Genomic DNA, 12,983 nt, shown 5'->3' with positions numbered 1-12,983 from the left:
ACAGCTGCCTTGCACTCAGGCATGAACCTGGGTGCAGTGAGACGTGCAGCTTGTGTGGCTAAGCCAGACACACCGTGTTCAGCCATTCCTCTGAAGAAATGCACTGAATGCATCCTCATTTACAACATCTCCACCACTACTCCACCCACCACCACTTCAGATCTTCAAAACTAACACGGCAGACGCTGTTCTGCAAATCAAGACGAGCATGCGTTTTTCTTGTCAGGCAAAAAATGTCACCAGCACATCCACAATGGTCTGTGTGTACACTGAAATCTCTGTGTCCCTTTCCTGAAAACTGCCCTGGGGTAAATAGAAGCTTTATGGTGGGCTGAAGAGCCCCTCAAGAAGGGGCCTCACAAATGGGTGGGAAAGACCCAGTGCTCCTTATAGTCTCTCTAAAAGCAGAAACCCCCCAGAGGCAACAGACTTGGAAACCACAATCCCACTACATGATGAAATTCTGAGAACCAGCACTGGACAAAATGGGGCAGTGTCCTCAAGTCTACTTACCTGATCCTGGCACAGAAGTTCAATTTTCTCCTCTGCCAGCACAGCAATATCCTCTTCTTTTTCCTGTTCTCCTGGTTTTTCATTATTAGAAGAGCTAGTGGTTTGAGACTCATTATCCAAGTTGATGATTTTCTCATAGACATGTTCCATTACTTTCCGGACTTGAAGCATGTCACTAGCAGAAAGTCTGTCTCTGTAAAAAGCAAGGGCAGATTGTGATATCAGGAAATCACTGGATACTATCTTTTCCATATTCTTTGGTGTTAACATTTGATAAAGGTAAAACATACCACAGAAACATAAACCATTAAATGTTCTCAGTCACTGCTTCAATCCATTATTAGAACTGCCAACAGATTTTCTATAGTGTCCTAAGACACAAGTTACGTGCAACTAAGTGAGATTAAATACACATTCTTAAACCTTACATATACATACAGAATAGGCTTCTGGGTTTTATTCCCTTAAAGACTTTCCCAGAGCACGGGCAAACTAAATGCTCCTGGAAGGGAAGGCAGCCCCCAGTGCTTACCAGGCTCCGATCATGCATGTGCTCATTTCTCCCAGGGCTTTCTCCTACACCTAAGACCTTCAGTTTCAACTGCCAGCTTGATCTCTAGACCAACAAACCCAAAAGCTGGCTGGGCATCTCCAGCTGGATGTCCCAAGGGCACCTCAAACTCTACATGTCCAAAACTAGATTCAGCAACTTCCTTACCCCTCAACCTACTTCTCTATTTTTTGACATCAGTTAACAAAGTAGCTCAAGCTCAGGAAAGCCACCTTGAACTTCAGTCATTAAATCTATTTGAAGTGATACTTGGATTTGCTTTAAAATAATCCCGTGTGTGTATGTGAGTGTTTGTGTGTGTAGGTAGGTGGGCTCAGTGGGAGGGAAGGTAGGTAGAGGTATAGATGAAACAAAATGTTTAGCCATATGTTGATAATTACTTAAGCTGTTTGATGGGATAATGGGGGTTCATTCTCCCATTCTCTTTTTTTGCATACATTTGTACATTTCCCTAACAGAAGGTTTTCAAGTCTGGTTGACTTGACTTGCTGGGATACACATCAATGAAACTTTTCCTTTCCTTTCTGACTGCCTTCCTTTCGGCCACCACTCCACCCTATGCTGCAGCTACATAGGTCCTCGCTAACTTATCTTATGCATGCTCCTCCTTCCATATCCCCGATCAAACCATTTTCTAGACCTGGAATATTTCTCTTTTGAAGTTCTATCCATCCTTACATGTCTAGTTCAAATTCCATGTCCTTCAAAAAACTTTTCTGGAAAGCACCAGCCAAAAATTTATTTCTTTCTCCCTACTCTCATCATTCTCTAAGTATTCATAAAAACAGAGTTACTATACACAGACTGTGTCCTAACCTACGCATTATGACAAGAGACAAAATCTATGTCTTATTTATTTTGAACATCTGTAACCAGCCAAGTAGGTACTTGGTAAATGGTTAAATTATATAAACTTTCAATATTATGAACTTAGCCTTAGATCTTGTACTTGTCTCCTCTGCTATAAAAGCAGCTATAGGGAATTTAAACAAATCTCTCTGGTAATTAATTAGATCAAGGTTATCACATGACACTCCATTTACTTACTTTTTTAAGGTTTTTGCTCCTGAAGATGCATGAGGTTGGAGGTAGAAAGGAATTTTGTTGAATTTGGGCATATTTTTCTGAAATATTAAAGTGAAAAAAGTATAATAGTTTCTATTAGCTGATAAAATAAAATGATGTCAATAGGAAAATATGATTTACAAGTTAACAGTTATTTTACAATTAAAAGTGACTTTCTATTAAATTTATAGTAAGCTATCAAATTATCTACATCAGCCTTAGAGAACAGAAAAGTATAATGTTTCATTCTGTAGTAAAAGATAACGTAAAGACAATTATATGCATTGTCAGTCAATATGAAACTGCAGCATCGCTATTCTCAAATAACAATTCAAAGTATTAAAGGGAAACAAACTTTACGAATTAAATGAATTATTTAAGCCATACAAACCAAAAATCTCCATTGTACAATAAATGCCCAAATAAAAAAGTGATTGTCTTAGAGAAACCCAGAACATTCACTTTTGAGCAAAACTATACTCTGGTGAGGCCCATTATCCAAAACTGAAAAGGCCAATAAAGTCCTCTCCCACTTTCTTCCCTCTGACATCAGAGTGAGGTCTGAAGTTTAAACAAGAGTAGAAACTTCAACCAACCACCTAGATGTCTACCATGAAGTAAACAACATAGTTAGATGAAGGATAAAATTAACTGGTCATCTTTTCTCTGGGTGTTAATCTCCTCTGAGCCTCCACGTCATAGCCTGTCTTTGAACGTCTCCTCTGAGGAATAAGCCACAGGCCTAAAGTCAACAATGCATCCTAGGTGAGTTTTACACTCAAAGGAAGTAGTGGTTTATGGGGGACTCCGACTTAGAGAAGACTATAGAATATCCATCAGGTGTCAGACTGGTTTTAAGTTCTTGGAGGTGTATCTGGGACAGAAAACAAATTTTCTGAAGGTTCTAGAGATTAAATCTCTTTTCATATGGCTTTAGAAATTTAAAAGATAGGTCAACAGCACAAAAGAGAGTCTAGAAACAGACCTGTGTGTATACAGAAATTTAGTATATGATAAAGATAGCATTTGTAATTAGTAGGAAAAGGGCAAATTATTCAGTAAACTGTTGGCACACTGGCTATCTATTTGGAGAAAGTTAGCATCCAACTTTACACCAATCATAATGAATTCTAATAGATTAAAGACCTAGATGTAAACCATTATCATAAATATACTAGAAGAGAATACAAGAGAACATTTTTGTTACTTTGGAGTAGGAAATACCTAAGCAAGACATGAAACTCAGAGCCATAAAAGATCAATCTGGTCATATAAAAAATGAAAACATTTTGCCTGCCAAAAGACACTATAAACAAAGTAAAAATTCAATTGAGAAGCAGGACAGTAGTCAAAGGGTTAATATTCAATACAAAGAACTCCTACAGATCAATAAGAAGGCTAAATAACCCAATAGAAAACTGAGTAAAGAATACAGACAATTCACAAAAGAAATATAAATGGCCAATATGAAAAGGTGCTTAACCTCATCACACACACACAAAAATAACAACCCCAAAACACACATTAAAACAATGAGATAATATCTGCCTATCTTTCAGCAAAGATTTTAAGTATCCAGCATTGGTGAGGGTGTGGGGTACTGGGTACTCATATACTGTTGGTGAGAGTGGAAACTGATACAGCCTTTCTGGAGGGCAATTTGGCAATATCTATCGAAATTTAAAATGTGCATACCCTTTGATCCAGCAATTCCACTTCTAGGAATTTATCCTAAAAAGTACACAAAGATATATGTACAAGGGTGTTCACTGAAGCATTGTTTGTAATAGAAAACATTGGATACAACCTAAACGTCCATTAATAGGAACTGGTTAAATAAATCATAGTGCATTTATACAATGGAATACTATGCAGTCATTAAAAAGGAATGATCCATATACAAACATGAAAAAAAGTTCAAGATGTTTTTTAAGTGGAAAAAAAAAAAACCCCAAAAAACCAAGTTGCAGAACAGTATAATATACATAATATAATATATATTATATATTATATTAAATATATATATTAAAAATCTATATATAATAGATTTTGTGCAAAATAAAATGAGCTACACACACACACATATATATACACACATTAATAATATATGCTTGTGTAGGCATAGAAAAAGGTACTAGAAGCTACATATTAAACTATTAATAGTTATTACTTCTAGGGAGAACAGGGAGTGAGTAGAATAGAAGGAGTGATTGGGAAAGGGATGGGAATTTCACCGTATTCATTTTTTTTCTTTGATAAGCATATATTATTTATATGATTAAAAGTACAGATAAATATAAATAATCATGAATACTTCTTCTGCAACTTTGGAACTGCAGGGAAGCAGAAGAGGATTCCACTTGGCAGTCTAGTTTTATTAAAGATTATACAGTCTAAAGCAGTTCTTAATTTTCTTCATGGTTTGGAAAAAAATAAAAGGTCAAAATGGGAGTGGAGGACACTTACATCCACAGTGATGTCAATTACCCATTGTGGCACCGTCTCATTAAGAAGCATGGACTCAGTCTCACCCCCGGAGTCTCGGCAGAGCAGCCTAAACATAATTCATCAGGTAGTAAGTGACACAAACACAGATAACAAAGTCACTGTCAGCCAACATTGGAGGGAGGGACCCTTACAGAGTTCATTTAGGATAACCCCCACCTGACAGCTGAGGAAACAAAGCACAACCAGGCAGAATGACTCACTATGTTAAGAGGGCGACCAAGGCCCTAAAACCCAGGCCCCCGATCCTGAGGCCAGGCATACAGTGCAGCTGCCTCTCTGAGACCCTGGGTGACGACAGGAAACCTGGGTGGAGGCAAAGCACTTGAGAAAGGTCGCCCGCCAGTGCTACAGCGCAGGGCACAGGCCTCCACACATAACGGGTCAGGATATTTTTGGTAACCACACTCTCAGGAAACCACCATAAAGGAAGAGAATTTTGGCCTCAAGGGCAAGACAAACATTTTTCGTACTTCTGGCCCTATAGACGACTCTAGTAGGCTCTCCCCTATGACTCTCCCTGGGCCCTGCTGGCAACCTGGACGGGAAGCCAGTCCAGCTCTTGCCTGCAGGGCCTCACAAGGACTGCCTCGCACCTCAGGCTGGTCCACCGTTGGGCACAACAGTTCCCAGGAGCAGCCGAACCCATCTTACCTGGCCCAGCCTGAGGGAAATTATCTACTCTGATGCTGTCCTGTGGGTGGGGACTTCCGGTGATTCTATCTTTTCCCTGACCCTGGCAGTTATGCTGGCTGTGAAAAAATGAGTTTCTTGCAGAAACTGCTAAGAAGCTGCTTTGAGGCAAGGTTCAATTAGAATGTGACCCAACAGCATCAGACACTTAACTGTTTCATGAAGCTAAAAATGCTTCCAAACCCCTGACACCCCTAGAAGTTGACAATAAACAATGTGTAACATCTGCTTGAATCAATACTTCTTGGCAAACAGGATGCATTCTTAGCCTTCATGACCCATACCTGAACAGGGTGCGACCTCCAGCTTCACCGAAGATCACAGGGGTGTGTGGGGGCACTTGAAAATAGCCATTTCCCTTCTGAACTCGGTTCTCCTGCTCCCCATTTACTAGGAAAAGGTACAGATGGTGTCAGTACCCAGAGTTAGTGCTAAAAACACAGATTCTAAATATTTTGTTTCCACAGAGTTCAACCACTGCAAGATTTTTAAAATCAAAAGCCCTGTAAGTCAGCCAGAGTCAGAAACAAAGGCAAAAAAAAAAAAAAAGTTGAATTCCTGAAAGTAAGAAATACTGCAACTTGCGATGTACCTCTTAAGAAATGACTACATTTTAGAGGATTTTAATAGAAGAGATCAATGTTTGAGATCTGAAACAAAAACGTAACCATTTCAGCCACAGGGATGTCTAGGGCAGCCTCTTTATAAACGATGATCTGCTTCTTTTGGGGCGGTCGGTGGGGGGAGTTGCATCAAATACCAAGCTCAGAAAAGTTTCTTGTGCCAGAAAAAAAAAATTGTGTTTACTGGCAGCCATAACTAATGGCAGAGGTGTTAGTAAAAAATAAAAATCTCAAAGCAGTCATTATCTCATTTTTACTGTTCTGTAGATTTCATTCCACTCTGCTGCCTTTGTAATCTCGTGAACCAAGTGCAGGGGACCCCCAACTCAAGCACCAATTTGTTCACAACATTTCCCTAATGAATCTGGAAACAACCTCACTGTCTGAAATCCCTCCTACAGCACTCTCAGAACCTCTCTCATAGCACCAACCCTCTCATCTCAATGCTTGATGTAAGCGGCCCTTTGCCCAACTGGAAAGCCAGTCTCTGAAGGATGGGGTCCTTGCCCATTTATCTTTTTAACCCCCACCTGCATCTCACTACAGGACTCTGAATACTTGAGCAGCTCATCAAGTATAATCTAAGCAACTCTTGAGTATCCACTGAGTACGGGGCAGGTGCAGCAGATTACTGGACAGGTACAGCATGTGGTGTCCTGAACTCTGGCTGGGATCTTGGGTGGGCCCTGCCCTGCCTTTACTACGGCAGTTTGATTTTAAGGATGATTTGGGGTTTCCCGTGACTTCTTCCTTATTCCCTGAACCAAAGCCTAGATCCAAGAGGTGCTGTTTTTTGATTATTTAATCTTTATTGGCTACTTGGGCCTCTGAGGGTACCCTGTCATGTTATAGATGGAGAAAAACAAACCAAGAACAGGAAATGACATGCCCATAGCTATACAGCTGATAAATGGCAGAGCCCTTATCAGAATCTAGCCTTCTCAATCCTCTGTGAAGAGACCTTCCCATTGAGTTTCTCTGGCTCACAGTCTGCAGTACAATTCTGAAGGGAAATGAGGAGGGCCAGGTGACATAAAAGAAAAGCCATCATGGGAGGGGTCAGTGCTCTCTCTCTGAGATCAGGATACTGGCTTTCAAAGAGCCATGTCATCCTTGCAAAAGAGATTTCAACTACAAAAATCATTATGGATGAATCAGTCAGCCAGAACAAAGTCTCCGGCAGGAGGTCCTTGTCACTGTCACAGGTGGGCAATCAATCTTCAGGAGAATAAGTCCTCGGTGGGTGGGACTCAAGGACTCTTCAACCAGCTGTAGGTAACATATGACTTGTGAACTTTTAAGTTTTTTTCCCCCCGTTCTTTAATCAAACTGAGCCAAACTCATACATTCAAAATTCTCCTCTGCTGCCCAGAGAAAGGTACTGCCACTGCCTGTGGTACACACAGCTTTTGAATGTCCTCAATGACATGAATTCTTTATACATACTCATTTACTTACCCTGACAATTCTGAGTTGGGGATCTGATTTTTTGAAACATTCAGAGCCAACATCAGGTAGATTATAGAGTAGGTGATATCTACATTTCAGGCCAATGTGAAGTATGACCACACAAGGACAAATCTGGCTTTCTGATGCAGCTTGTTAGCTAGCCTGGAGGTAAATCCAGCAGGTCCACCTTTGGAATAAGCTGGCTAAGCTCCCTTCTTCTAAGGACAAAGGTCATCTGAATACACAAGGTTTATTCTATACGTCCTGTGCAGTCTCACTAATTAAAAGCTCTCTTGGAATCTCAGTCAAGACTGGATGTATGTTCTTACTTTAGGAAGGGAGGGCTTAATAAACTGGAAACACCACAAATACTATGTCACACTTTAGCAAATGCTTAAAAATGTTTTAAACATTTTCAGGATGATAATAAACATTACTTCTAAGTAATTTTTAAATCAATTATTGTGATATAAAAACACGAACCATGGTTTACTTCATTTTCTTCTTCGTCCATTGGATTCACATGTGTTCTAGGCCAATATTCTAGAAGTGCCTGGAGTAAAAGTCCACCTAAGTTCACTGCAAAAGAGTTATTGAAAAAAGGAAAGGAATGGAAAAAAGAATTATTAGCTTTAACCTAAAAATAGAGGGAAAGAAATAAAAATTAAAAGTTTCCACATACTCTTTTTTGCGGGGGTGTAATTAGGTTTATTTATTTATTTATTTTACTGGAGGTACTAGGGATTGAACCCAGGACCTCGTGCATGCTAAGCATGCTACCACTTAAGCTATACCATCCCTCTAAAAGTTTCATGTATTCTGATGTTACATTCTTAACCCAATGCCAATGATGTTTAAAAGCAAGACTTCAGAGATTTTATATTTATTAAATTTTATCTTAGAATGTTTAAAGCAGTGATAACATGGAGCAAACATATATTCCATTTGGTTGTTCAGATGTAGTCATTATTTAAAAATGAACAAACAAAAATAGCAATTATATTCTTTAAAGAGCTATTTCCATATAAAGCCACTAAACTACATTTATATACATCAGGTATTTCTACATGGTACATTCTTAGAATACAGATCAAAGACATAATTGACAAAATAAAGTAGACTCTTAAGAAGACAAGTCTCTTCTCACTGCACACAAAAATTAACTCAACATGAATTAAAGACTTGGATTTAAGACCTGAAACCACAAAACTCCTAGAAGAAAATGTGGATGGTAAGCTTGCTGACATTGGTCTTGACAATGGTTTTTTTGGATCTTAAACCAAAGGCAAAAGCAATGAAGGCAAAAATAAACAAGTAGGACTACATCAAACTAAAAAGCTTCTGCACAGCAAAGGAAATCATCAAGAAAATGAAAAGGCAGCTTACTGAATGGGAGAAAATATTTGCAAATCATTTATCTAAGAAGGGTTAATATCCAAAATATATAAAGAACTCCTACAACTCAATAGCAAAAAACTTACAAATCCAATTAAAAAACAGGCAGAAGATCTGAATAGACATTTTTCCAAAGAAGACAAACAGATAGCCAACAGGTACATGAAAAGATGCTCAACATCACTAATCACCAGGGAAACGCAAATCAAAACCACAATGAGATATTCCCTCACACCTGTTAGAATGGCTTTTATCAAAGAGGTAAGAAATAACGAATGTTGGAGAGTATGTGGAGAAAAGGGAATCTGTTGCACTGTTGATGGGAATGTAAACTGGTGCAGCCACTGCGGAAAACAGTATGGTGGTTCCTCAAAAACAAAGCTATCATATAATCTAGTAATTCCACTTCTGAGTATTTATCTAAAGAAAATGAGAACACTAATTCAAAATACTACATACACCTCCGTGTTCACTGCAGCATAATTTATAATAACCAAGATATTAGAAACAACCTTATTGTCTACTGATGGATGAATGGATAAAGAAAATGTCACACACACACAGAGAAATATTATTCACTTATAAAAAAGAATGAAGTCTTGCCATGTGTGACAGTAGGGATGAACCTTAAAGGTATTATGTTAAGTGAAATAAGTCGACGTTAGAAAGACAAGTATCATATGATCTCATTTATATGTGGAATCTAAAAGCAAAAAAAAAACAAAAAAACCCCAGAAAAACTCAAGCTCATAGATATAGAGACCAGATTGATGTCTGCCAGAGATGGGGCCTAGGGTGATTGGCAAAATGGGTGAAGGGGGTCAAAAGGTACAAACTTTCAGTTATAAAATAGGTAAGTCAGGGGGATGCAATATACAGCATGGGTAACCATAGTTAATAACACTATATTGCATATTTGAAAGTTGCTAAGAGAGTAAATCTTAAAAATTCTCATCAAGAAAAAAAATTTTCCTAACTATATATGGTAATGAATGCTAACTAGACTTACTGTAGTGATTATTTTGCAATATATACAAATACTGAATCATTATGTTGTACATCTGAAATTACTACATATCAATTACACTTCAATAAATTTTTTTTTAAATTGGGGAAACTATTTTCCAGCTTCACTTTTCTTAATTGAACAGATTTCCAGAGTGGTTTAAGGGTACAAAGTTTGCTGCATATTTAATTGTTAAAGGTAAATCACGATTGTGAGAAAAATAAAGATCCCCAAAACATTTAAAATGGAATAGTATTTTCCATTTCCATATGAGAGAATATATGGATTTCTTTCCCCATCCCACCCCCAACTATGACTCCAGGTATGGCCACTTGAGCTCTATGTGGAACCCTTAGGCTCCAACATCCAGGTAGAGAAACACTAAAAGAGAGAGAAACACTAAAACAGAGAGAGAAACACAAAGTGATGGCCCGCACAAGATTTACTAAATAACCGTGGCAAATCTTAATTATGTACAAGGACACAGTTAAGTGAAGAGAAAAGAGACCCAGACTCTATTTCTCTGCATTTTTCCATAAACCATATATGTATAGAGAGGAGCACTGGGGAAGAAGGAAACAGTTGAAGGGTTGGCTCTCTGTAGGCTGGAGGAAGCAGAATTAGGACTACTTCCCTTTTTCTGTCTTGAGAGAATATATAGATTTCTTGAAAAATGATTTTTTTAAACCCCAAACATTATTTAAAAACAAAAAAGATGAACACATAGCAAAAAAACAGCAAAGATACACCTTCTGTTTTGGAAGGAGGAAGTGAAGGAAGGACACAAACTCACACTTTGGATCTGAGCCATCGGGGCTGCTGAAGCCAGCATCTTTTGCAGAAACCCAAGCAGCAAAACAGTCACTCTCATCCAAAGTAATTGTCAACATCTATCAAGAGAAAAAATTGTTAGTGGCATTCCATTTGAATACATTCTTGAAATAAGTCTCTAAACCCCCCTTATTTATTTGTACTATTTGACTGAAGTGCGAAGCCACAGATCAGAACCAAAATGTGTTTCATGTGATTCAATGCAACTACAATTTAATATATTGGGATACAAAGAGGCATTAAAACTGCTTAAGATTTTTTTCCTTTCACACCTAAAAATGTAGGTCTGTGTAACTATTAATACTTGATTCTGAGCTATATTAGAAATTTTCAACTATCCCAAACTGCACAAGTATCAATTGCTAACTTACCCCAGTTTTTAAGTCTACTGAGAACCAATTTGGTACGTATACCATCTTAAATCTTTTCTTAATTTCATCTTCAAAATCCACTTTACCCAGATCTTCAACTTTACATGCCTGTACATCAAAAATAAAGTAAGATAATTATCAATATTAAGTGGTCTACTGATTTGATTCTGACTTAGCTACTCAAAATTTTACAGATCTGTCTAAATAATATGGGCTCTAAAATACATTTTAAGAAGAATGTGGTCAAATATTTTTATCTTAAAGCACTTACCCTCAAATAACTACCTCCTATTAAAGTTTTAAATTCAACACAAAATGTTCTTTTTTTGGAAACTGTAATTTTGCTGAAATTGATATACCACATGTATCTGGAAGCAATGTCAAACTGAAGCAAAAAAATCTTCAAGGAATAAATAACAATTTCTAAGCACTTTAAGAGAATTGTGACGCTACCTTCAGACAACAGCTATAATATAGGCAGCAATTTTAAGTTTCTCTTTCTTGATCATTGTAATCTTTCTTATTCATTCCCTAAATATGTATGCTTCCCAAAAGTATGCCATGAACTTTTCTTGGTGCCACAGAACATTTCCAATCCCTGTGCATCTCAATCTTGAACCATATCACAGAATGCTCCCTCCACCTCTTCATCCTAACAGCAACCTGGCTCTTTCCTGACGGTCCTACCTCGTCAGTCATCTTCTCAAAGGGTGACTTTGTATACTTATTCTTCCTCCATCCCCCAAATATCTGGCAACGTCCAGAGACGTTTTTGGTTGTCACAAATGAAGTGGGAGGCGGGGATGAAGGTGGTTACTCGTATCTACGGGGTACAGGCTAAGTGATGTTCCTAAACATTCTACAATGCACAGAACAAACCTCGTTCCCCTCTCCTACCCACAACAAGGACTTATCAGGCCTAAAGTGTCAATAGTGTCAAGGATGACAAACTCCGACATATTCATTTTAAGGGAAGGCAGCATAACACAGTTTTATAATACACTAAATAGAGAACATGGTTCCATTCAAATTCTAGGTAACTAAAAAGATAAACTACGTTCTCATCTAATATTCACATTAAAAAGTATCCACCCCAAAATTAGGTTGCAATTAAATCTTTATTTACTATCCTGGTTATTATACACACACACATATACAACACACACAAATTATAATAAAAAATAAAGGGATATATAATCCAGTAACCTATATTTAATTACAAAAAGATACTCACCTTCAATACATCCCAATATGCCACATTATTATTGGTGTCTTTGGTTAATATATGCCTCTTATCATTAAGAATGTGACACTGAATAATACTAGCACCCCCTAAAAAAAAATCCACACAATTAGCAAACCAATCCTACACTTAACATTAGCGCAGTACTGTGAATTTAACTGGCACGTAACAGAATGTAAACCATACTAGCCTCCAGAAAGAAGGTAAATCAGAAGACTATATAATTATATCTAAGTTATATATAAAGTATATAAATTATGTCTAAGGCAATTGACTCTTTACTTCAAGGGGCTACAAGTAGAAAATTGTTAAGGGCAAACAGCTTTATCCACTGGAAAAAGTCCAAATGATGACAGGAAATCTCTGAATTAGTCCCATCTCTTACCAGTTTTTGCTTTGTATCTTCCTTCTCTTTTTTCCTTCTCATTTATGGCTACTAAATGGACATCCTGTCCTAAATGCACTGACATCTAGCTACAGATAAACGTGTCATTCAATACTCTAATTCCAGACTGTGACACTGAAGTCAGAGCTGCCACTCAGTTGTAACGTGCAGAATTCTAGGACCAGATCTGACCCTTTCTGGTTGTGCCAAAAGACAACATCAAACTTTACACCTTTTACAAAGACTTTACCAAGACCATGATTATCCTAATGCTGGGAAAAAAGGTTAATTCAAGAAAGCTCAACTTTTAAAGTCACTAAAAAGCATTAAAAT

General features: G+C 37.7%; 1 protein-coding gene across 5 annotated transcripts in view; it reads right to left on the bottom strand.

Moving 5' to 3' along the window:
• The window catches only part of WDR48 (WD repeat domain 48), a 38,346-nt gene that overhangs the window by 2,100 nt on the left and 23,263 nt on the right, over positions 1 to 12,983 (bottom strand). For 3 of the 5 annotated variants that reach the window (XM_031686811.2, XM_072941031.1, XM_072941034.1), the window contains exons 11-19: positions 12,257 to 12,354; positions 11,023 to 11,130; positions 10,614 to 10,710; positions 7,903 to 7,998; positions 5,632 to 5,737; positions 4,616 to 4,703; positions 3,845 to 3,880; positions 2,132 to 2,208; positions 514 to 706 (exon numbers count right to left, since the gene is read on the bottom strand). In XM_031686811.2, coding sequence (XP_031542671.1) covers positions 514 to 706; positions 2,132 to 2,208; positions 3,845 to 3,880; positions 4,616 to 4,703; positions 5,632 to 5,737; positions 7,903 to 7,998; positions 10,614 to 10,710; positions 11,023 to 11,130; positions 12,257 to 12,354 — 899 coding nt within the window. The remainder of the gene's footprint in view (positions 1 to 513; positions 707 to 2,131; positions 2,209 to 3,844; positions 3,881 to 4,615; positions 4,704 to 5,631; positions 5,738 to 7,902; positions 7,999 to 10,613; positions 10,711 to 11,022; positions 11,131 to 12,256; positions 12,355 to 12,983) is intronic. The other 2 variants (XM_006200657.4, XM_072941033.1) reach the window with 1 other exon arrangement.

The sequence above is a fragment of the Vicugna pacos genome, chromosome 17, assembly GCF_048564905.1.
Source record: "Vicugna pacos chromosome 17, VicPac4, whole genome shotgun sequence".
Lineage (NCBI taxonomy): Eukaryota > Metazoa > Chordata > Mammalia > Artiodactyla > Camelidae > Vicugna > Vicugna pacos.
This window is presented reverse-complemented; position numbering and strand designations above follow the sequence as displayed.